At 41.0% G+C, this 26,718-nt stretch overlaps 2 protein-coding genes across 3 annotated transcripts in view; one reads left to right on the forward strand and one right to left on the reverse strand.

Moving 5' to 3' along the window:
• LOC109414089 (uncharacterized) overlaps window positions 1–26,718 on the forward strand; it is a 94,484-nt gene that overhangs the window by 7,511 nt on the left and 60,255 nt on the right. The gene's annotated exons all lie outside the window — the stretch shown is intronic.
• On the reverse strand, window positions 19,713–25,437 carry LOC134285125 (uncharacterized). Of its 2 annotated transcripts, none has more exons than XM_062845217.1 (2): window positions 22,920–25,437; window positions 19,713–22,211 (listed from the first exon to the last, which is right to left on the reverse strand). In XM_062845217.1, exon 1 carries the CDS (start codon window positions 24,437–24,439, stop codon window positions 22,940–22,942), a length of 1,500 nt encoding a protein of 499 aa, XP_062701201.1. In that variant the 5' UTR covers window positions 24,440–25,437; the 3' UTR covers window positions 19,713–22,211; window positions 22,920–22,939. The 2 variants fall into 2 exon arrangements, with proteins under 2 accessions (XP_062701201.1, XP_062701200.1); XM_062845216.1 differs by lacking the exon at window positions 19,713–22,211 and having other exon boundaries at window positions 22,537–24,476; window positions 25,132–25,437.

A 26,718-nucleotide genomic window follows, 5' to 3' on the forward strand; every position in this document is an offset into this window, starting at 1 on the left:
ATGACCCAGAAAATCAAACTCTTATAGAATGATGATTTTTTCACCAATTCAAATGACCAAAGTCTTATTTGATAGATAATTACGTCAAGAATGTGTTGATATGTTGAAATAGTGGTTCCGGGATCATTGGCCACCGGGAATCTGCTACACAGGGCACCATGTCGGACATGTGGGATAGCACTACATTTTGCCAGTAGTTGTGGAATATCTCGCATTCTGGACCACTTAGAAGGATACTGTCTTCGGCAAAGTTGCTCAGAATACTAAGAGCTTTCACATAGGAAATAATTTAGTTCGAGAATCACTCACTGCGTGGCGCTAGTGTTCCTATAAGCTTCCAGTTCAGTCTGAACGTCGTATATCTCGCGTTCTAGACCACCTAGAAGGATACTGTCTTCGGCAAAGTTGCTCAGAAGACTAAGAGCTTTCACATAGAAAACAATTTAGTTCGAGAATCACTCACTGCGTGGCGCTAGTGTTCCTATAAGCTTCCAGTTCAGTCTGAATGTCGTATATCTCGCGTTCTGGACCACCTAGAAGGATACTGTCTTCGGCAAAGTTGCTCAGAAGACTAAGAGCTTTCACATAGGAAACAATTTAGTTCGAGAATCACTCACTGCGTGGCGCTAGTGTTCTTATAAGCTTCCAGTTCAGTCTGAACGTCGTATATCTCGCGTTCTGGACCACCTAGAAGGATACTGTCTTCGGCAAAGTTGCTCAGAAGAGTAAGAGCTTTCACATAGGAAACAATTTAGTTCGAAAATCACTCACTGCGTGGCGCTAGTGTTCCTATGAGCTTCCAGTTCAGTATGAACGTCGTATATCTCGCGTTCTAGACCATCTAGAAGGATACTGTCTTCGGCAAAGTTGCTCAGAAGACTAAGAGCATTCACATAGATAACAATTTAGTTCGAAAATCACTCACTGCGTGGCGCTAGTGTTTCTATAAGCTTCCAGTTCAGTCTGAACGTCGTATATCTCGCGTTCTGGACCACCTAGAAGGATACTGTCTTCGTCAAAGTTGCTCAGAAGTCTAGGAGCTTTCATATAGTAAACAATTTAGTTCGAGAATCACTCACTTCGTGGCGCTAGTATTCTTAGGTGTTTCTAGTTCAGTCTGAACGTCGTATATCTCGTGTTCTGGACCACTTAGAAGGATACTGTCTTCGGCAAAGTCACTCAGAAGACTAAAATCTTTCGCATGGAAAACAATTTAGTTCGAGAATCACTCACTGCGTGGCGCTAGTGTTCTTAGGAACTTTCAGTTCAATCTGAACGTCGTATATCTCGTGTTCTGAACCACTTAGAAGGATACTTTCTTCGGCAAAGTTGCTCAGAACAATACAATCTTTCGCATAGAACACAATTTAGTTCGAGAATCACTCACTTCATGGTGCTATTGTTCCTATGAGCTTCCTGTTCAGTCTGAACGTCGTATATCTCGCGTTCTGGACCATCTAGAAAGATACTGTCTTCGGCAAAGTTACTCAGAAGACTAAGAGCTTTCACATAGGAAACAATTTAGTTCGAGAATCACTCACGGAGTGGCGCTAGTGTTCTTAGGTGCTTCCAGTTCAGTCTGAACGTCGTATATCTCGTGATCTGGACCACTTAGAAGGATACTTAGAAGGACCTTCGGCAAAGTAACTCAGAGGACTAAAAGATTTTACATAGAAAACAATTTAGTTCGAGAATCACTCACTGCGTGGCGCTAGTGTTCTTAGGTGCTTCCAGTTCAGTCTGAACGTCGTATATCTCGTGTTCTGGACCACCTAGAAGGATACTGTCTTCGGCAAAGTTGCTCAGAAGACTAAGAGCTTTCACATAGTAAACAATTTAGTTCGAGAATCACTCACTGCGTGGCGCTATTGTTCTTAGGAGTTTCCAATTCAGTCTACATGCCGTATATCTCGTGATCTGGACCACTTAGAAAGATACTGTCTTCGGCAAAGTTGCTCAGAAGACTAAGAGCTTTTACATAGGAAAAAAATAGTTCAAAAATTACTCACTGCGTGGTGCTAGTGTTCTTAGGAGCTTCCAGTTCAGTCTGAACGTCGTATATCTCGCGCTCTCTACCACTTAGAAGGATACTGTCTTCGACCAAGTTACTCAGAAGACTAAGAGTTTTCATGATGTGATGCTACACACCAAGACGCTTTCAGCCAAATTTTGATGAGCTGAAAGATTAAGATTTTTTGCTGAACTTTCGGCAAAATTTGCTGAGTTACAGCAAAACGTTGATGGTGATCAGTAGATTTGACTGAACAAATCAGCAAACCTTGCTGAATTTTCACAAATATTTTGCTAAAACTTTTAACTCGGCAAATTTTAGTTAAAAATTTTTGGGGTGTATTGTTCTTAGTAGCTGAAAGCTTGATATAATCGTTGTGTATCCGTGTTACTATGTTTGTGAAACCTTCCAAGAAGAAAAGAAGCTTTTACAAAATTTTCTCACAACGTGGTACTTGTGCTCTTTGGAGCTGTCAGTTTAATCTCGGGTCATGCAGTTTATTCGGATTTTTTTTTCAGTTACGACTTTGGATATCTGTACAGCAATTCCTGAGGTCAGATATGAGCTGCATGAAATTCTCCGGGTCCGAGGAAAACAACAGAAACCCGTTAGAGAAGTGTTGGCAGGACTTGATTTGGAATACATGAACCTGATTAACCAGCTTTTGTAACGTGTTGTTGCCAGAGTTTGATGTTTTATGTACCTTGTTTTCGTTGTCCGCCTTTTGGTTTTGTTGTTCGCCCCTGTCTGTCGTCGCCCGCCTTCTGTTTGTCCCCTTCTTGTCGTTTTCTTCCGATAAAGTCCTTTCTTTTTGGTTCCGTTACAGATATGGACAATTTGTCCCATCAATGTTTTTAGAATAAGTAAGCAAAAAATTTTGTTTTAAACCCATTAATCCATCCTTCCCAATTTAATTTTATTTTATTTTCAATCCTTAACCTCGAAACAGCCGCGAGTACTTCGGCTTCCCAAACTAACATAGTTTTAAGGCAGTAATAAATTGAAAAATGTAAAATCAATGTAATAACAAAAGATTTCGGCTCAGTTATGCCCATGTGGCGCTTGAGCCTTCCAAATATACGAATAGATAAAAAAATTATTTGGTGAAAGTTTTCAAGATTTTTTAGGAACTTATGTAACATTTGCTTCGGCAATGGTTTTGTGGACTTTTTCAAAAAATTTCTTCTACGGAAATTTCTTTGGGAATCCCGTCTGAAAGTTCTTTTTTTTACAATTCAATTGGAAAACCCTATGCTTATTACTTTGGGAATATTTGTAACATTCTTTTGGAAACATATGTGCCAATTCTTACTGATTCGGTATTTCTTTTGCAAATCGTTTTGGCGAATTCCGTAAAAGTAACCCTGCGAAAATATTTCGAATTTCCTTTTGGCGGAATTTCTTCAGCAAATTCTTTGAAAACCCTTTAGCAATATTTAGTGGATTTGATCCGAGACTTCATATAAGTTTTTTTGGGTTTTCTATTTCGGCAATTTGAAATTTTGTTCGATAAATCTTTTGGAAATTTCTCAGCAGTAATATTGGAAATTGATTGAAGTTATTATATTTGAAAATACCTACAGCATAACTGTGGGGTTCGTGATTGTACTGTTAGTAACGCCAGCCTTTTAGGCGTATTGTAAGCCACGAATTGTGGGTTCGATTCCCATCCCGGGAGAAAATTTTCGCCAAACGGAAAATTCTTCATTGAGCCACTGGATAGCTTACAGTCTTACATGTAATCCGTTGTCTAGTGTAAGTTATATACAGTCTGTGGTCTTTGGCTGAAGAAGGTGTGCAAACTTATCAGGCAACTTTTACGGGATTTCCTTTATCAATTTCTTTGGAAGTTTTCTTTTATCTCTTTATTCGGGAATTTTCTGCCGTAGGCAGGTTCATACCGGCTTTCTTTGGAAGTTTTATCTGCAATCCCTTTGGAAATTTAGCTGACAATTACTTTTGTTATTCTTTCGACAGCTCTTTGCAAAATTGAATTTTTAAAAATTTCTTCAGTATTCTTTCAGCATTGGAAACTCCTTTAGAAAATCCTTACAGAATTTCGTTGGTTATTACTTTGGAAATTCAATTAGATACTCCTCACAAAATGAAAAAAAACACAATGGCATGGCCGGAGAAAAGCTCATCGGAATTACCTTAGGAATTTCCAAAAATCAAGGTATTTTCAAGAAGACCATCAAAAATTAAAATTCAGAATATTTCAAGAAGCAATTTCCAAATACGTTTGAATGTTGAAATAGCTGAAGGCACCCTCAAGAAATTACCGAATGACTTTCCAAAGGAATTGCTACTGAAATTTCACAAGGGAATTCTGAAGTAGATTCCGTCTTGAACTAAATTGTTTTCTATGCGGAAGCTCTTAGTCTTTCGATCATTTTTTCCCTAGACAGTATCCTTCTAAGTGGTTCAGATCGCGAGATATACGACGTTCAGACTAAACTGGAATCTCCCAAGAGCACTAGCGCCACATAGCGAGTGATTCTCGAACTAAATTGTATTCTATGTGAAAGCTCTCAATCTTCTGAGTAACTTTTCCCAAGTTACTTTTCTAAGTGGTCCAGATCGCAAGATAAACGACGTTCAGACTAAACTGGAAGCAACCAAGAGCACTAGCGCTACGCAGTGAGTGATTCTCGAACTAAATTGTATTCTATTTGAAAGCTCTCGGTCTGCCGAGTAACTTTTCGCAAGACAGTATCCTTCTAAGATGTTCAAAATGTGAGATATAAGACGTTCAGACTGAACTGGAAGCTGCTAAGAACACTAGCGCCACGCAGTGAGTGATTCTTGGACTAAATTATTTGTTCTGAGCAACTTTGCCGAAGGCAGTATCCTTCTAAGTGGTCCAGAACACGAGATATACGACGTTCAGATTGAACTGAAAGCTCCTAAGAACACTAGCGCCACGCAGTGAGTGATTCTCGAACTAAATTGTTTACTATGTGAAAGCTCTTAGCCTTCTGAGCAACTTTGCCGAAGACAGTATCCTTCTTGGTGGTCCAGAACGCGAGATATACGACGTTTAGACTGAAATGGAAGCTCATAGGAACACTAGCGCCATGCAGTGAGTGATTTTCGAACTAAATTGTTTCCTATGTGAAAGCTCTTAGTCTTCTAAGGAAGTTTGCCGAAGACAGTATCCTTCTAGGTGGTCCAGAACGCGAGATATACGACGTTCAGACTGAACTGGAAGCTTATAGGAACAATAGCGCCACGCAGTGAGTGATTCTCGAACTAAATTGTTTCCTATGTGAAAGCTCTTAGTCTTCTGAGCAACTTTGCCAAAGACAGTATCCTTCTAGGTGGTCCAGAACGCAAGATATACGACGTTCAGACTGAACTGGAAGCTTATAGGAACACTAGCGCCACGCAGTGAGTGATTCTCGAACTAAATTATTTCCTATGTGAAAGCTCTTAGTCTTCTGAGGAACTTTGCCGAAGACAGTATCCTTCTAGGTGGTCTAGAACGCGAGATATACGACGTTCAGACTGAAATGGAAGCTCATAGGAACACTAGCGCCATGCAGTGAGTGATTTTTGAACTAAATTGTTTCCTATGTGAAAGCTCTTAGTCTTCTGAGGAAGTTTGCCGAAGACAGTATCCTTCTAGGTGGTCCAGAACGCGAGATATACGACGTTCAGACTGAACTGGAAGCTTATAGGAACACTAGCGCCACGCAGTGAGTGATTCTCGAACTAAATTATTTCCTATGTGAATGCTCTTAGTCTTCTGAGCAACTTTGCCGAAGACAGTATCCTTCTAGGTGGTCCAGAACGCGAGATATACGACGTTCAGACTGAAATGGAAGCTCATAGGAACACTAGCGCCATGCAGTGAGTGATTTTCGAACTAAATTGTTTCCTATGTGAATGCTCTTAGTCTTCTGAGGATGTTTGCCGAAGACAGTATCCTTCTAGGTGGTCCAGAACGCGAGATATACGACGTTCAGACTGAACTGGAAGCTTATAGGAAAAATAGCGCCACGCAGTGAGTGATTCTCGAACTAAATTGTTTCCTATGTGAAAGCTCTTAGTCTTCTGAGCAACTTTGCCAAAGACAGTATCCTTCTAGGTGGTCCAGAACGCGAGATATACGACGTTCAGACTGAACTGGAAGCTTATAGGAACACTAGCGCCACGCAGTGAGTGATTCTCGAACTAAATTGTTTACTATGTGAAAGCTCTTAGACTTCTGAGCAACTTTGCCGAAGGCAGTATCCTTCTAAGTGGTTCAGAACACGAGATATACGACGTTCAGATTGAACTGAAAGCTCCTAAGAACACTAGCGCCACGCAGTGAGTGGTTCTCTAACTAAATTGTTTACTATGTGAAAGCTCTTAGACTTCTGAGCAACTTTACCGAAGACAGTATCCTTCTAGGTGGTCCAGAACGCGAGATATACGACGTTCAGACTGAAATGGAATCTCATAGGAACACTAGCGCCATGCAGTGAGTGATTTTCGAACTAAATTGTTTCCTATGTGAAAGCTCTTAGTCTTCTGAGGAAGTTTGCCGAAGACAGTATCCTTCTAGGTGGTCCAAAACGCGAGATATACGACGTTCAGACTGAACTGGAAGCTTATAGGAACACTAGCGCCACGCAGTGAGTGATTTTCGAACTAAATTGTTATCTATGTGAATGCTCTTAGTCTTCTGAGCAACATTGCCGAAGACAATATATTTCTAAGTGGTCTAGAACGCGAGATATACGACGTTCAGACTGAACTGGAAGCTTACAGGAACACTAGCGCCACGCAGTGAGTGATTCTCGAACTAAATTGTTTCCTATGTGAAAGCTCTTAGTCTTCTGAGCAACTTTGCCGAAGACAGTATCCTTCTAGGTGGTCCAGAACGCGAGATATACGATATTCAGACTGAACTGAATTCTTATAGGAACACTAGCGCCACGCAGTGAGTGATTTTCGAACTAAATTGTTATCTATGTAAATGCTCTTAGTCTTCTGAGCAACTTTGCCGAAGACAGTATCCTTCTAGGTGGTCCAGAACGCGAGATATACGACATTCAGACTGAACTGGAAGCTTGTAGGAACATTAGCGCCACGCAGTGAGTGATTCTCGAACTAAATTGTTTCCTATGTGAAAGCTCTTAGTATTCTGAGCAACTTTGCCGAAGACAGTATCCTTCTAAGTGGTCCAGAATGCGAGATATTCCACAACTACTGGCAAAATGTAGTGCTATCCCACATGTCCGACATGGTGCCCTGTGTAGCAGATTCCCGGTGGCCAATGATCCCGGAACCACTATTTCAACATATCAACACATTCTTGACGTAATTATCTATCAAATAAGACTTTGGTCATTTGAATTGGTGAAAAAATCATCATTCTATAAGAGTTTGATTTTCTGGGTCATAATGACCCCAATGCATTATTCGTAACTTTTTTTTAATGCCCGAAGAAGGTTAAAATAGGTTTTTCGGCAAATCCTGAACACAAAACTGAGTTAATGTTATTGATTAGTAATGATGCATCTATTAAAAATGTCATTTGCAAGCTATTTGTTCGAAATAGTGTCAAATTGGCACTACCACCACTATTGCTACTACCTCCACTAAGGGAGCTTTTACCCTATACATATGGGAAATCGTTCTTTTTGATCTTTTGAGAGTGATAAAGTTTGTCTTAAGTCTAACCGATGGAGTAAAACTAGGTATATCTAATTCGAATACGATTGCGAACCATTTCCCCTTTTGGTGATCGTGAAAAAGCTTCGCGCTTTGTCCATTCGTACTGCAAGAAAGACATTCGTTCATGAAGGAAGGTCGTATAGTCGTAGCTCAAGTCGTTGTTGGTTAGTTGGCAGATAGCTCAGTTTTGCAAACCGGTCCTACAGGAGATTGATGAAGTGCCTTTGTTCGACAACGAGCGTGCCGCACATGCTGTCGCTCCGCGTGTCGTCCGCCGTCCGTTCGCTGACTTTGGGCGGCACGAGCGACCAATCAGCGTCCAGCGAATGCTCCTTGACAAAAGGAGTGCCATGCCATATCGTCGCCAGTTGCTCAGACACATTAGGTGGGGCCACGAAGAAAGTGTTATTTAAAGGCCGAAGGCGGTGGATGGTTTTCTATACAAAAGGTTGAATGCTATGGAATGCACGGTGCTCCATTTACCGTTATTATAAAATAAAATATACCATCAAAACCTGAAACGCCATTGTCTTTATTTATCTATCCTACACCTCTGGGCAAATTTTTAAAATCATCGTTGGGCGAAATTTTGAGTTACGCCCTTTTAAAGGGCCTAACCTCTAAAAAATCGTGTTTTCTGTAAAATAACACCACATTTCATAGCAGTATCATGAACTAAAGGCATAAATAACAAAAATTATCATGAATAATATTGAAATTTGGTAGTATGCATCCATATAAATATTAGTGGAGTGCATTTTCTATCAAAATTGGTCATTACGTCAATATACGGTAGGTGTTCTTAGGGCCTATAGAAAACAAACATTTCATCAATGTAACAATTCAATTAAAAGTATATTGTATTGTGATTCCATATGTCTATAGATGTTCATATTACTCTCAGTCAAGGCGATAGTATTCACATGCATCCATCACCAACATTTCAAACAGACGTAACTGATCTTCAACACAATATCTTCTCCCATAGCTGTAGATCGTATCTCATATCTTTCCCAGGACACCAACAACCACTATCGGAAAGAATTGCATTTTCTCCGTCCAGTAGTGGTTGTACATTGCGTCGGAGAGATAAAGGTTTGGTTTCAGCAAGCAGTTTCGCGTTTTTGAAATGTTAGTACCGATATATTAAGAGCGTACACTCTCTATACAGCAAATCCGCTTTAAAAACAATAGTGAAAAATATGGGCAACCATAAATTAAACAAAAAGAAATGTCTGTGTGCCAAATATCTTGAATTATAAGAATTAGAAAACCAAAATATGGAAAGGCCAAAAGATAAAAAGTCGGAACAGGCAACAAATAATCAAGCATAATTTGCAGGGTGAAATTTTTTTCTTCTTTCAAAATATGTAGGTAAGACCTTTTGTCCCTTCTGAATTAACTTTTATTCGACCTTTTGTCTTTCAATTATTATCATTTGTACGTTTTGTCTTCATCAGCTTCAGCATTTCAGAAGGGCGTAACTGCTTTTTGATACGGCACCTTCTTTTATGGATGTGGATTGCATGTCACCCCTCTAATGCAAGCCATCAAAAGAGGAACATTCTTTTCGTTTTGAAGTGCCATGCCACAGCTTTGAAAAAGGTGTTGTTTTGGAAATTTGTTACGCCCTGTTGAAATGCTGAGGCTGAGAAGACAAAACGCAGAAATGAAAAAAAAAATCGAAAGACAATATTGCGCCTTTAACCGTAGATTATAGCGCAAAAATGTTCAAAATCGCTAATAGATCGTCGCCAGTACATCACATCGTGTTCGTGTCTTCTACGATAAGTGCGAAAAAAAGCTAAGATTGACCGCGCAGAAGACACCAAAACAGTTAAATGCAACCACGCATATCGGCATCAACATTTCAAAAGGGCGTAACTGCTTTTACAACCAATTACTTCTCACAGAGCTGTGCATCGTATATCATTCATCTGACGCAATTCACATCCATTAAACGAAAGAGGAGGATTTTATCTTTCTATTTGTGCTAGTGGATTGCTCGGGAGGGATGAGATACGGTCCACAGCTTTATGAGAAGGCATTGGTGGCAAAAGCAGTTACGTCCTTTTAAAATGTTGGTGCCGATATCTATTTACATTTTTGCACAACTTTGCGCGATATTTTTTCTTGCAATGTAGGTCGATAAAAGTAAAATTAGTAGGAAAAAAAGGTCTTACCTACATGTTAAAAAAAAGAGAGAATTTTCATGCAGCATATTATGTTCGATTATTTGAAGCCTGTTTCAACTTTTTGTCTTTTAGCCTTGTAATGCTTTTGGTTTTCTATTCTTATAGGTTATAACTTATAATCTCAAAAGATATTTGGCACACAGACATATTTCTTTTTGTTTAATTATGGTTGCCCATATTTGGCTATTATTTTTAAAGCAGATTTGCTGTATAGAGAGTGTACGCTCTCTAGACCAACATGTGAAAAGGGCGGAACAACCGTTGAACGCCTCAACTTCTTCCGTCTCTCCTAGGCGTGTTTCAATTCATTCATGCAAATTTATCCAATTATCAGATAGAGGGGAGACGGCTCTACCTGTTACTGGTCAGAGTTTACGTGAATAATGGGAAATACGCTCAGGAGGATCTGAAGAAGCAGAAATTTGCAATGTTTGTTACGCACTTTTCAAGTGTTAGTATAATCTAGATTGAGCTTAACTCTCGAGCAGTCGCGTCTTCAACTACCTACAACGGCACTACGTTCACACTGTGTATCACAAGCGTGCATTTTTCATGGTGCGTGTACTCAGTACACGACGTGACCGCCCCGGGTTAAATAAGGGCGAAAGTAACATGAGCGAGTTCTCTTCATCGACTCTCTCTTCTTCAAATTAAAGTGACAAGATGCAAGTATGGTTACACTTTTTGAAAATAAATCGCTAGTATAAGTGCCTCGAAGTGTAAAAAAATCGATTTAATTTGCATCTTGTCACTTTAATTTGCAGAAAAGAGAGTCGATGAAGAGAAATCGATCATGTTACTTTCGCCCTTATTTAAACTCAATCGATGATAACATTTCAAAAAGGCGAAACTGCTTGCTGAAACCAAACCTTTATCTCTCCGACGCAATGTACAACCACTACTGGACGGAGAAAATGCAATTCTTTCCGATAGTGGTTGTTGGTGTCCTGGGAAAGATGAGATACGATCTACAGCTATGGGAGAAGATATTGTGTTGAAGATCAGTTACGTCCTTTTGAAATGTTGGTGATAGATGCATGTGAATACTATCGCCTTGACTGAGAGTAATATGAACATCTATAGACATATGGAATCACAATACAATATACTTTTATTTGAATTGTTACATTGATGAAGTGTTTGTTTTCTATAGGCCCTAAGACCACCTACCGTATATTGACGTAATGACCAATTTTGATAGAAAATGCACTCCACTAATATTTATATGGATGCATACTACCAAATTTCAATAGTATTCATGATAATTTTTGTTATTTATGCCTTTAGTTCATGATTCTGCTATGAAATGTGGTGTTATTTTACAGAAAACACGATTTTTTAGAGGTTAGGCCCTTTAAAAGGGCGTTACTAAAAATTTCACCCAACGATGATTTTAAAAATTTGCCCAGAGGTGTAGGATAGATAAATAAAGAGAATGGCGTTTCAGGTTTTGATGGTATATTTTATTTTATAATAACGGTAAATGGAGCACCGTGGAATGGGTTATTGCTGTGTCGTTATGGCAGTTTAGGAGGCACCTACCTACCTAGTCGATGCTCGGCACAAAGCGAGTAGAATACTGTAAATAATAAAAATCTAACGACGGACACCTAATGTGCAACCGCTGAAGATTAGATTTATGACTCCCGTTGTGGTAGATGTAAGCCTCCTTACTAAGTATTTTGTTTTATTGACTGTGGTGACCTACCTACCTAATCGACACTGGCGCCATTACCTAGAGGTAAATAATTTGACTCAGCAAATAAGTTTCCTCTAGAATTATTTCAACGTATCCTCCAGAAATTTCTTCTTGGATTCCTGTGAGAACTTTCCAACAAATCTTCGAGCTAGTGCTGGAAATGTCATTCAAACATATTTCTATAGATTCAATCACCTACACCTCATAACAGAAGCTGAACCTGAAATATATGAAAAACTTGTGCGGCTAGACCAGTTCTAAGAATGTCACGCTCTCCCTTTAATATTTAAAGTCAAAGTCATCGACTATCTTTGAAAAATGTCAATTCATATTCAAGATGAATATCAATGAGCCATTTTACGGAGTGACAACAATGTTGATGATACTGACCTTACCGATCAGGCTAAGGCCGGGGTGGCCTCTGCTGTTCATAGTAGCCGTCTCCATTCCACTCGGTCCATGGCTGTTTGTCTCCAGTTCCCTCAGCGTAGGGTCCGCAGATCGTCCTCCACTTGGTAGACCCACCTAGCTCGCTGCGCTCCATGTCTTCTTGTACCGGTCGGATGACTCTCGAGAACCATTTTAGTCGGGTTGCTATCCGACATCCTGATGACGTGAGTCGCCCACCGTAGCCTCCAGATTTTCGCGGTGTGGACGATGGTTGGTTCTCTCAGCAGCTGATGCAGCTCGTGGTCCATTCGCCTTCTCCAAGTCCCGTCTTCCATCTGCACTCCGCCGTAGAGGGTACGCAACACCTTCCGTTCAAAAACTCCAAGGGCGCGTTGGTCCTCTGCACGTAGGGTCCATGTTTCGTGCCCATAGAGGACGACCGGTCTAATCAGCGTTTTGTAGATAGTTAACTTCGTGTTATCGTAGAGTTTTGCGGAGTCCAAAGTAAGCACGATTTCCTGCCACAATGCGACTCTGAATTTCTCTGCTGGTGTCATGTCGTTGTCGGCGGTCACCAGTGAGCCCAAGTACACAAATTCTTCAACCGCCTCGATTTTATCACCGTCGATATAAATTCGGGGTGGCGGGCGCGGTGATTCCTCCCTGGAGCCCTTTGCCATCATGTACTTTGTCTTCGACACATTAATGACTAATCCGATTCGCCTGGCTTTACTCTTTAGTCGGATGCGCCATCGTCTCAAATTTACGAGCAATAATATCAATATCATCGGCGAAACCAAGCAGCTGAACGGACTTCGTGAAAATCGTCCCACTCGTGTTTATCCCCGCTCTCCTTATTACACCCTCTAAACAATGTTGAACAGCAAGCACGAAAAACCATCACCTTGCCGTAACTCTCTTGGAGATTCAAAGGGAGTCGAGAGTGTCCCTGATACTCGAACTACGCACATCACTCGATCCATCGTCGCCTCGATCAATCGTATCAGTGTATCCGGGAATCCGTATTCGTGCATAATCTGCCATAGCTGTTCTCGATCGATTGTATCATACGCCGATTTGAAATCGATGAACAAGTGATGTGTGGGCACGTTGTATTCGCGGCATTTCTGCAACACCTGACGGATGGCGAACATCTGGTCCGTTGTAGCGCGTTCACCCATAAATCCAGCCTGATATTGCCCCACGAACTCTCTTGCAATCGGTGATAGACGGCGGCATAAAATTTGGGAGAGTACCTTGTAGGCAGCGCTCAGTAGTGTGATCGCGCGATAGTTCCCGCAATCCAACTAGTCGCCCTTTTTGTAGATGAGGCAAACGATACCTTTCATCCATTCCTCCGGTAAAATTTCCTCCTCCCAAATCTTGGTAATGACCCAGTGTAGTGCTCTCACCAGTGCTTGTCCACCGTATTTTAGAAGCTCGCTTGGTTGATCTGCTCCAGCGGCTTTGTTGTATTTTAACCGGCCAACCTCCTCCTAGATCTCTTGGAGGTCAGCGGCCGGAAGTCTTTCGTCCTGTGCACATACTCCAAGATCTGTTACCACGCCACCTTCGGTACTTGCAACGTCGTCATTGAGGTGCTCATCGTAATGCTGCCGTCACCTCTCGACCACCTCACGCTCGCTCGTGAGAATATTCCCGTGATAATCTCGGCACATGTCGGCTTGTGGCACAAAGCCTCTGCGCGAGCGGTTCAGCTTCTCGAAGAACTTTCGTGTGTCCTTAGCGCGATACAGTTCTTCCATCGCTTCGCGATCTCGTTCTTCCTGCTGGCGCTTTTTCATCCGGAAGACTGAGTTCTGCCTGTTCCGCGCCTGTTTGTAACGTTGAGCACATAGTGGCTGAGGTGCGATGCAAAGAGAAAAGAGATCGGATAAGCGGCGAAGCACACTCTGTGGAAACTATATGCAGAACGCATGAACCGTACATAGTAGATGAGTTGCGATGAGTGCGCAGATGCGATGGAGCTGCTTCGACGCATGTGATCGCAAGAGAACGCAAGAGAATGCTTGTTTGGTATGGATTTTATGATTGCGCTCGTTGTGTATGTAAAGCAATGCGGAGTTAATGAGTTGGGAATGCTAGTAGGTAATATAAAATGCGTTAATATGTTGTTGTTTTTAAACATAACTCAATGCTTTTTCACATGACATGCATTTTGATGGACCAGACGTAATAAAAATTAACCCTCTAATACCCAAGCCCGCCTTTAGACGGGGTATAGTTTGAGCATTTTTGTAATTTTTGTTCCGTGGACAATCAAAATTTCTATATTTTTGGCTGACATTTAGGAATGTTCTGTAAATCTCAAAATGGTTTTTGGTGTCTTTTACAGCGTATTTACATTTTTTAAAAATCATTGAAAAATTGATGTTTTAGTCACCTTTCAGAAGTCATTGTTTATTTTGTATTGAATCGCTACAAATCACATATTTTAAATTTTTCCCAAATCATTCTATCATAGTAAAATAGTTTAAGGGAGTCGAATACACTCTAAAATTATTTTCCTTAAAGTTACACGGAAAATAAAATTGTCAATGAAAAAAAATAAAAATATTAATATTTCAACAATAGTCATAAAATCTTAAAATGTTTTCGTCTCAAAAAATCCGGATCCCGAAAAGGCTTCCAGGAAAAATATAAAAGTGGGGGGATGTTCAAAAATAAAAATTAGAAAAATCAAACACCGAAATTTACAAAATCGAGCATTAAAAAGAATCATCTTCCAAAACATGCTTAAATCGATTTTAGATGACGAAAAATGATATTTAGATCAATATCAAAAATTTGGGTATTAGAGGGTTAATGATACTGTCTATCGATCACCATGTAAAATAACATATTTTATTGCATATAAAATAGTATTCCATCAAATCGTTTAAGTTTTTTTACAGCATAGTTTTGTTATTATTTGTGTATAAGAAAACATTTTATTTTCTCTGTTCGGGATTTGAATCAAGTGATCAATGTTTGATATGGTCGTTTGTTCAGTGCATGCTATTCATGTGCAAGTTAGAAAGTTTAAGGTTTTATAGTATTCAACTTGATTGCTAAAAGGATTCTGATTGAAAAGTTCTGCTTTTTCTTTGTCAGGCAAAACTAGATCCCTTAACGAAAAGAGTGTGACATCAATTTCGATTGATACTCTTTTACCTAATATAAGCACTGTATCGTTAATTATGAGTACACCTGAAAATTGCTGTATCTGAAAATGTTTTATTTGTTTTGTGAATTAAATTTAATTTTAATTTTAATTTAATTACATTGTTTATTGACCATCAGAAAAGCCCATGGTATCATTTTATATTGAATTTTTCGTGGATCTTGCCAGCTTTCGCACCTTCTTCTTGGTGTTCTTCATAAGGTTTTGGACAACCGTTCCGTCGATGGTTTTGTTTGGGTTGGCCCAGTTTTTCTTGAATTTGATGACGTCCTCTGGTCCTCTATCCTTTTGCCGTAGTTTCTCTTTCATCAAAGCCAAATACTTCTTAATGTGCCTAATTTGCGGGCAATTTGAAGGGTTCATTGCCTTTTCCACAAATTGGACATTTTTTTCTTCATGCCAGTCGAAGGTGTCACGCGCATAGTGGCAGGATGCCAAATCCGATCAAAATAATGTAGGACCTTTGTGCTTTCAGATGAGTGGCAGAATTGATTTCTGGAGGCATTCCTTCCGGTATGTTTCGACGTTCATACTTGGGACGGTGAAGAAAGGTGACGATTTCATACCTTTTTGACAAATTGCTTGCCAAACTAATACATTTTCCCAACTTTTTTGCAAAAAATCGATTTCTCCGAATTCGGAACATCAGTGCCATGCTTCCAGGGATAGGGTGCGACTCAAAACTCTTTGCGTGCCGCACACGCTGCTACGAGACAGCACAACAAACCAGAAGCAGACGAGTACGTGCAATCGGTTGTGTGTTACTCGCTTATTTTGCCGCGCGCTGGAGCTCTCCCGTCTCTCACGCTTTGTCGTATGCACTCTCTCGGTGCTTGTCTCAGTGCTTTGCACTTGGCTTGATACTACGCATGATTGGGAAAATTTCGAATCAAACGACCTATCACTTGTCAGCCCTTGACGAGCTTAACAATTTTGCCGAAAACACAAGCTCTTCAATTAATTTATTAAGTGATTTTTTATGTTTGGTGACAAGCACAGTCCAAGCACCGTGCATTACTCCCTGCGCCGTAGAGCTAGTGCTGTGGTTTGTCTCTCGTACAATTACGAAAGCTCTCACTCATACGTCTCTTGTCTCTCGGCAAAACGGGAGACAAGCACTTGCGATTGTGTGAAGCACACGCTTTTTTCGCACCGCACGGTGCATGCCGCCAATCCCTGCATGCTTCACAGTGAAAAACTGTACTCCTGGAAGTGCCTTGTTGTCCAATCTGACATACGTTTCATCATCCATGATTATGCACATGTAATTTTTGCTCGAAACATCGTCGTACAGTTTCCGAGCCCGAGTTTTCACATGATCCGCCAGAATTTAACTGTTTTTTGGTCATTTCTGTTTTGGGTAAGTCTTCAGGGAATTACGCTTCTTGGCGAGCTGAACCATGCGAATAGTCGTTCCACACGTTTTTGCGCAATCTATGATGAATGCCTCCTTTTTTCTTTTGAAGATTTTGCAAATTTTGCTTCCAAATTTGACTTGGACGCACCTGGTTTTCTGTCGCGTCCGGGTGAGTCTATCAGTGTATTACGCATACCAAATCGTTTGACAGCATTTTGCACAGAAAAAACGCTAATACCTCCAACTTTTGCTAATTTTCTTTGCGATAATCATTTTTCATAGCAGTACCTGGTCACAATCGATTTTCGCTTCTCATCCGTAAACACTCGCGTTGCTTCACTTGAGGAAAAACTTTAACTTTTAATGAAGGTTATCTTTTGTTTACAACGGTAGCAACACATAAACACACAGCAGTTGTCAAAATAAGACTTAGTTTTTTTAATACAGGGCCTCAAAGGTGTACTCATAATTAACGATACAGTCCTTATGATGAATATTGTGTACTTATAAGAGACATATTTTCTCGTTGATATCGCCGAAAATATTGTAATAAAAAACCTATACCCAATAATACATACTTGCCGATTTTTTGTTTCTTTTTGCCGAGGTCAGCACAATCAAGTAATGTTTTAATGCCGAAAATCAGTATAACAGTCTCATATTCATTTAAATTGAAATCAACACTTAGATAGACCAGTTCGGAAAGTAAAAATATTGACGATCTTGCGCCAAATACGACGCACAGGCAAACAAAATTGTTCCACCACAAAATATGCACACCGGTTTCAGCATACATTGGTTGATGTCGCCGCTTCAGTTTTCCAGTAACGGAGCGTTATTTTGGGGTGGTGTTTCGACTAATCGGTTTGTTTATGCACTATTTCCTTTGTTGTTGGATGTGTGAACATTGTGCTGTCAAAGATTGAACATTTGCACGATCGTCGCGAAATCCTTGCAAAGCTCAATATGTGTATACATAAAGACATCACGCGGATATAATTACATGTTATATGTACATTCTTTTCTCAAATAATTAATTCAATAATCTCAATCTTGTACAGTTACACCAGATTTTTTTTGAACTGGTCGGTTTTTGCAATTGCAACAGGATCAAAACTGACTAAATTATAGCAAAAAAAAAACGGCCCGCGCAAAACAAAAAGCGGGTGCATGTTTTCTTTCCGCTCTTATAGATGAAACGATCATTTCACTACCCAGATCCAAAGAAGCGCTTCAACATACAAGCGACTTCATCGATCAAATCACGCGAGTCGTTGATGCGCACGAAATAGGCGAAAAAGGATGTGAAAACAACGTGCGCACCCTCATTGAAAACCTCATGCACTATGGCCTATCAAACATCCCTCTTCTCATCTCATAACTTATCGCATCCGATCGCATCTCACCTTACCCACTATGGTCACAGCCTAACGTGCCTCGTTCGCTCTCGTACGGCGTTGCAGCATTCTCGCCCATGCTGCATTCTTCTCATTTTTCAACTGTTCACATTCGCCGTCGTACCAGTCGTTTCTGTGATTCGGAGTCGTGAAGCCTAGTGCTGTACCCGAGGTACTACCTGTAGGGCTTGAGATGGATACTAGGAAAGCGAGAAACAGGGCATATAGCATTAGCAGCGGTGATGCGCCACCGGAAAAACAAAGCAAACAATCAAGATGGAATGAAACGTCAGTCTTGTAAAGTGTGTTGTACGAGTAGGTTGCATCATTTGCATCCTTCCTCGTTAATGAAGAATTTCGGCCGGCGGAATCGATTGACCCGGATTGCCACGGTGTCCCCGTCCGGACACGACATTACCTATGGCGGATCGGATGTCCCTCCAACCATCTTCGAGAGTAGCTGCGCCAAGCTGCTCTTCCTACTGCTAATTGCTGCGCGTAGTCTTGAGCCACTTCTACGTTACGCAGCTGCTCGATGTTGAGCCGCGGCGTTCGACTTCGACGCGTGGTGATAACTGTCGAAAGTTTTGAGCGCATGCATACGGCGACTAAGTAGTGATCCGAACCTATATTCGCACTGCGGTATGTGCGGCATTGGCACGGGCATTGGTTATAGCCGAGAAGAATTTACCGTCGATTAGAATGTGGTCGATTTGGTTTTATGTTTGATAATCGGGTGATCTCCAGGTGGCTTTGTGGATATCTTTGCGGGGGAAGAAGGTGTTTCGTTCTACCATACCACGGGAGGCTGCAAAGTTTACGCATCGCTGGCCGTTATCATTCGATACGGCGTGCAGGCTGTTTCGCCCGATTACCGGTCTGTATATTTCCTTTCCTCCCTTCCTATCTGCACGTTCATGTCGCCGACAACGATTTTCACGTCACGCGGCGAGCAACCATCGTATGTTTGCTCTAACTGCGCGTAGAACGATTCTTTCTCGTTATCAGGTCTCCCTTCGTGTGGGCAGTGGACGTTGATGATGCTGTAGTTGAAGAAACGGCCCTTAACTCTCAACATGCACATCCTTGCGTTGATCGGCTGCCACCCGGTGCAGCGTTTCTTATTCAGCCACTGGATGCCAGAACAGACGCTGTTTGAGCCGCACCTCCATGGTGAACAGACGATCGGGTCGTACCTCCTCAATCTAGCTGAAGTCAGAAGGACAACAATGCCCAGGCTGCACTACCAGCTAAGCACACAACTCTTAACTGATGGCGGTCTTTGTCATCGTTGGACCCGTGGAAGCATGAGGTAGGAACTTGTGATGACCAGAGCTATATTGGACGCTCTCCTTATCGACTCACCGTTTTGCAGCCCAATGTTGATGATGATATTGATTTTTACGGGTTATTGGACCTACCTCCTGTCAAAATCCATTCATAAAATCGTCTCGTAAAATGGACTATTGGCATGTTTTAAAGGTAGTCGATGACATTGACCTTCTGCCACAGAGAACAGACAAAGTAAATTTTCTCGAAAGATGTGTATGGAATCATTTTTTTAAGCGTTGACAACACAATGTCTGTTTTCTGTTGTTTCAGTGACCCAATTTACATTTTCGATAATTTTGAAGTAAATACTAAATTGTTAGGCGTATTTTCAACGAAAGTTAGTATAAGAGGGTTTGATTGATCCAATAATCGACATTTAGAAGACTCTGTTCTTATACGCTCTTCGAAACAAGACATACAATACCAGGAATTCCTAGAAGTATTTCTGGAGGAAATCTTTGATGATTTTCTGAAGAAATTCATGGATCTTACCTGGAGAAATTCCTGGAGGAATGTCTGTAGGAAGTCCTGGAAGAATCTCTGGAGGAAGTTCCTGAAGGATATTTTTGAGGAGTTTCAGAATAAATTCTTGGAGGAATTCATGGATGAATCCCTGGATATTCTTGATGAAATTCCCGGAGAAATTCCTGGATGAATCCCTGGAGAAATTCTTTTGGGAATTCCTGAAGGTATCCCGAAGGATTTCCTGAAGAAATTCCGGGAGCAATTACTTGAGGATTTTGCTGGAGGAATTCCTGGAGCAACCCCTGGAGAAATTCATCTAGGAACTTCTGGAGGAATTGCTGGATGAATTCATGGAGGAATTTGTAACAATCCGCTCTGTTCACAAAGATAACGCTTTAAGCGCCACCCTCATCTAGAAGGACCGTTACCTTTTTTTAAATCCCGGTATAAGATCTCCTGCTCAGGGCAGGTCAAGTAGTTTAGCAAAGAAACCAAACCAATTCAAAATACTAATAAACAATATGGGAAACTAGAATATTAAAGTGACTAGATGTTAGTCACACGAACAGCCGCGACATTGACATCCTAGTGGTTTTTTTTTCTGATGTAGTAATTCGATCAATTTCAAGCCCAAACAAACTCGTTTGAATCTTCAACAACGACCAAGGTCTGGCAAAGTTTACTATTTACTACACTCGAAGTACGTGAAACTTTAATTCCAATTCCAGCGAAGTCACTAAGAAAGAATGAAGCTCTGCTGAACTGTTTGGCCTGCCCTGAGCAGGAGATCTCATGCCGGGTTTTGAAAAGAGGTAACGGTCCTTCTAGATGAGAGAGGCGCTTAAGCCTCTGATAGTCAGGATCTGGAAAACGGAGTGGAAAGAAGGGGTAATCTGCCCCATTTACAAGAAAGGCGACCATTTGGAGTGTGACAACTTCAGAGCTATCACCATTTTGAATGCTGTTTTCAAAGTGCTATCCCAGATTATCTTCCGTCGTCGTCTGTCACCTAAAACGAATGCGTTCGTGGGAAGTTATCAAGCCGGCTTCATCAACGGCCGGTCGACAACGGACCAGTTCTTCACCGTACGGCAAATCCTCCAGAAATGCTGTGAATACCAGATCCCAACGCATCACCTGTTCGTCGACTTCAAAGCGGCATACGACAGTATCGACCGCACGGAGCTATGGAAAATCATGGACGAAATCGGTTTTCCTGGGAAGCTGACTAGACTGATTAAAGCAAAGATAGACGGCGTGCAAAACTGCGTAAGAGTTTTGGGTGAACTATCCGGTTCATTCGAATCGCACCGGGGACTGCGACAAGGTGACGCACTCTCATGCCTACTCTTCAAGGTGTAATGGACGAGTCAGGATCAACAGCCGGGGTACGATTTTCACAAAATCCGGTCAATTTGTGTGCTTTGCGAATGACATGGACATTATCACCAGAACATTTGGAACGGTGGCAGAACTGTAAACCCGCTTGAAATGCGAAGCAGCAAAGGTCGAACTGGTGGTGAATGCCTCAAAAACAAAGTACATGCTGGTAGGCGGAACCGAACACGACCGGGTCCGTCTGGGTAGTAATGTGACGATAGACGGAGATACCTTCGAGGTGGTGGAGGAACTCGTGTACCTCGAATCCTTACTGACGGCTAGCTATTAAATTCGAAGGCGCATCATCAGTGGATGTCGTGCCTACTATGGGCTCCAGAAGAGGCTGCGGTCTAAAAAGATTCACCCACGCACCAAGTGCACCATGTACAAGACGCTGATAAGACCGGTGGTCCTATACGGACACGACACATGGACCATGCTCGAGGAGGACCTGCAAGCACTCGGAGTTTTCGAGTGACGTGTGCTAAGAACGATCTTCGGCGGTGTGCAGGAGAACGGTGTGTGGCGTAGAAGGATGAACCACGAGCTCGTTGTACTTAACGGCGAACCCAGTTTCCAGAAGGTGGCCAAAGTCGGAAGGATGCGATGGGCAGGGCATGTTGCAAGGATGCAGGACAATAACCCTGTAAAGTTAGTGTTCGCGGCATATCCGGTTGACACAAGAAGGCGTGGAGCGCAGAGAGCACGATGGGTGGATCTGGCGGAGCGTGACTTGGCGAGCATCGGGCGTCACCGAGGATGGAAAACGGCAGCCACGAACCGTGTATTATGGATATTAAGTTTTATCTTGAATTTGATGTAACATTAAATAAAAACATAAACGAAAACAAGTATTTTGTTATATACTTCTGTTTTATTTAATTATGCGACATTATGTTTTGCTATAATGGTTATATGAAAAAAAAAACTAAAAGGGATACCTTTGCCTCAGTTTCGTCACCTCGCTGAGTGTGTCCCATCAAAGACGAGCTCTGAAAGGCACCTGGGGTCCAATGGACCCCAGGTATTTCTTTTAGGGTTAAGCAAAATATTATTATATAGGAATAATGCTCTTCGATATAAGCAATAACTGACTCTGAGGAAGATTACAAGTGGTAGTCGAAATACGCGTATCTGTCAAAGGATAAGCAAAACTGATTACTAGGCCGTCTCTTATTTTGCAAAAAATAGAAATGTTGGTCCCATACCATTTTTGCCAACTTTAGGCCCCTTGAGGGACCACTTAGCCTTGAGATATGGACTTCAAATTTTGACACGATCATTTCTTAGCTGAAACGATCATTTTCCACTAAGGGGTGCACAAATTATGTCACGCAAAAATCGACCATTTTCAACCACCCCCTTCCCCCCTATGTCACACTTTTTGTATGAGACATAAACATTTTTTTGTATGGGTCGTCACGTTATGCAATACCACCCCCCCCCCCTCTCCCCTCTAAAAGCGTGACGTAATTTGTGCATGGCCCCTAACGAACTTACAACATTTCCATTTTTTTTTGCAAAATAAGGGACGGCCTACTGATTACACTCTTTGGAATAATTTAAGCCTAACTTTACCAAACACCGTATGTAACATATGTAAACAAAAAAGAGATTTTCACATGTGGCGCTGAATTTCGTTAAGAGCTACTTGTATCACTCACCTTTGGGGATAATTTGTGAAAAATACCCAGATTTTTTACGTTTCTCAAACGCTCAATGTATGAGTTGCTATGGGAACAGCGAACTTCCCCTTCGATTTTCTCCGTTCGTGGATTTTGTTAGATACGGTGTTTGGTAAAGTTAGGCTTGAATTAGATGTTCATACGATTGTTTCGCTACCTGTAATTTTGTGTTGTGTTCTAGCCACTCTTCCCAGCACTTGACAGCTTATCGACCACGTGTTTGATGCTCCTAATTCTTGTCTCAGCCTCTGCCCTTACTATGGTGGAAGTAAGCCTACAAGTATCTCTCTCCATGATGCCTATGATGCCATGGAGCTCGTCCACGAAGTTAAAATGCGAGCAGAGCTTCTTGAGTTGATAGCAGCATTCCAAAATTCCCTCTTGCATTGCATCGAGAGCACGTTTCAGTGCAGCCATGTCGGTGTTCAGGTTACCAATTTCAGACTGAATTTCCTCATTTTTTTTCGTGCTAAGATCATAGGCGTTTTTCACATCTTCGAGAATTTCCTCGACGGTTTTCGTTTTCTTGACTGGGCTAACGTTTCTAACGTAATGATCGAACGCTGAATGACCGCAGTGACAAGTGTCTAGTATCATATATTCGAAAAGGGACACTACGTCTCTACAAATCGGTATTGATTTGGCAACTCTGTACACAGATGTCGCTCCCTTTTCAAGAAATTTTTCTCGGCATGGTGTCGAGCACATTGTGCAGAATCTGGTGCCGGATTCACATTTTACCAATTCCGTATATTCCACTAGCTTTGATCGTTTGTAGTCGGAATATTTTGTAATGTCGGTGGCTATATTTTGCTGTGTGGTTTTCATCATATCAAGTTCGTTTTGAAGATCCTGACATTTCGTTACATCTAGCAATAAGTTTTGTAGCTGCGATTTTATTTTCTCTCTGTTAATGCGCATTTCTTTGAAAGCCTCGGTCGCTTTGCCGCCAAGCTGCTTTAGATTCTTAATCAATTCTCCGATACATTCCATTGAGCATATCCATTCTCTTTCCAGATTTTGCTTCATCCGTTCGTTTATTGTCCATTGTGATACTGGTCTACTGAAGGCACAGTTGTTCATGTGGAAAACATTCGCCATAGGAACAGTCCATGGTTCTAAACGGGCCAGGTCGAAGTTGACAGTTGCAGAAGAGCAGTTTGTTAGAACTACGATAAGGTTCTGCAAAAGGACGTCCGGTATTGAGCTTCTCAACAGGCACAACGTGCGGCACAGTGTTACGGTAGCTCGGGTCTGCGTTCCATTTATAACGAGGATGATTGCCGTTAACACTCCGCTCTGCTCAGCAGCACCCATAATTTGCTGCATGTTGAATTCATCCTGAGCCACTCCTTCGGTATCACTGAGCCCTGGCGTGTCTATGAACTTGTATACCGTGTTCTTGTTCTGTTTTCTGAAAGTGTATACAGTACAGGCTCTAGTTTGACTTTTTGAAGCATCCTGAACGTTGTACTCGTTGTGCTTCAGACCCTCGGTTGCCTCATAATGCTTAGAAGGGATGGAAATTTTCAAATTATCGAGTGTACCATTTTTGAAATAATTCGTCAGATAGTTTATCAGAGTTGATTTGCCTGCGCCGGTTTCGCCAAGCAGAATTATGTTGTACTCCTTTTGAACATCTAGTTTTATCGACGATAGCCGGTCAAAGAAGTCCATGGTGAATACAATTCACGGAGAAGATTCTTTTTATGATCTGCGAAAAGAAAGAACGCAGTTAATAATCATTGATGTACCTCGAAAGAAGGCCTGGGAGGGCTGACCTAAACTAAATGCATGGTTCCAAATCAGTTGGCCGAATGTCTTGTGGCCAAAGAAATAATACATCTTCACGGTATGGCAGATTCTCCAGAAATGCCGTTAATAGACCCGACTAGATTGACATTACAAAATTATAACAGGCTGTGTTATTTTGTTACAACAAATTTATATGAGAAAAGTTGTTATAAAACATGTACCGTTAGTAGAATAGAAATACACTAGAACCAAATTTAACTATAATTTTTGAGCGGTTTGATAGAATTTGAATTTGAAACACTAAACATTGTTTGTACTTTATTCAGAGAAGCGGCAAAAACAACAAAAACTAGTTTTTTATCTGCATCAACGAGATCTGTATATGCTCAGAGTTAGTTTATCTCGGCCAAAAACAAATTTATTAGTGTTATACTCTATATTACCTTATAACACAGCAAGTGTATTGTAGTTTTAAGCATTTCAACAAAAAATATGCCATTTTTGGCTTGATAGTTATACTAATTGATGTGATTAGAAACTAAAAACAAAACACTTTATTCACTTTTAAAAACTATACATAAACTTAGAATGCATCCATTTGGTTTGCTACTTACATACTTCTTCAGTGTCTGTTGGGCACTGGACTGTGCACAGCCAAAACAGAAAGAGTTATAACAAATGAGCTCTGCAAGGAGAGGTTCACCGTACACCCCTAAAAACAGTAACGCTGGTTCAATTAAAACATTCATTATCTCAGCTGTTAATCCATATAATTCTTTCGCCATTAAAAACTTGCTACACTCGCCTTGCAAGAAAAGAAAAGGCAAACGAAGTATATACCCTCTCCTTCTTCTCACTCTTCTTCCTTTTCTTCTTGGCGTAACGTCTCAAATGATGCAAGACTGCCTCTCAGCTCATTTTTTTTTATTTGTACCGTATGCGTGATAATGTTTGCACCATCGTTAAAAAAAATTCCAGTTTTACTTGTGAAGACAATGTATTGGTTTTATTTGCAGGCATTTAAGCTATAACTCATATCATAGTAGGCTGTGAATAAAAAGTGTTGATTTTCTTAGTTTAACACTTGCATTATGACTAATTGGCAACCTAGCTCGTGATTTGTCCACGCGCAAATGTCGAAAAGTATCCCTGGTAGTGTCAAAGTCAAGATTAACAATTTTTGAATTTATTTTTTTATTTTGACATTGCCTAATGGTGTAGACATTGACACACAAACAAAAGTTATAATAACTATTGATTATGGAATTTGGTACGGATCGATAGTTTTTCGGAAATCGAAAAAAACAGAGGTTGCGTTCGGGCAAATTCAAGACTTTCTTATATGGCGCTACTCGTAGCTCCTGGATGTCATGTAAGTTTTTTTTCTATGGTCGAAGGATCATAAAGGCCACCGTAATTTTCCTTTTCGATATGCCATGCCGTTAAGTCGCTGATTTCGCGTTTCTTTGCCATTTTTCTCATTGAGCGCATATAATTCACCCAAATCTTATTTTTGGTGGCAGCGATAGCTTTCTTAATCCATGGTAACCTTGGACGACCAGTGGACACCTTCGGGAATAGTTGCCCTGGCTTTTTTTCGGTCTATGACCGTTTTACGGTTCTCCTGAACACTCCTGAAATGTCTTTTTTAACATTTGCGCGTGGACAAGTTCCGACTACCGCTGCTACCCCTTCATGGTGCAAATTCTAAACTTAAGAAATCGGATTTTTTTACCCGCAACCTACTGTGATATGAGTTAGAGCTTACGTGCATGCAATAAAAACCAAGACATTGCGTGTACAGGTGATATGGGTGCCTTATTTGTACGATGGTGCAAACATTATCACGCATACGGTATATCGTGTCCCAACTTACAATGATAGCTGAATAGCAGCTTATTCAGCTAAAATTTTAAAAATCAAGCTTGAAAACAATTTATTCATCCGTTGTACAGTAATGATGTTTATTGGGGTGGTAGATGGGGGAACGACACTAGTTTTCCCCAAACGAAATATCCCATAAAAGCCTTAAAAACACGAAAAAACCCGATAAAACTCGTCATTTTTAGGGATATTTCAGCTTGGCAAAATTAGTGTCGACCCCCTCTGGGTGGCAGGCACAATGATACAGGGGATGGCCAAAATATGTGGGATAGGCAACTTTTTTTCCCTCACAAAAAAGTTGAACATGCTGTAACTTT

The sequence above is a fragment of the Aedes albopictus genome, chromosome 1 (genome assembly GCF_035046485.1).
Source record: "Aedes albopictus strain Foshan chromosome 1, AalbF5, whole genome shotgun sequence".
NCBI classification, from domain to species: Eukaryota; Metazoa; Arthropoda; class Insecta; order Diptera; family Culicidae; genus Aedes; species Aedes albopictus.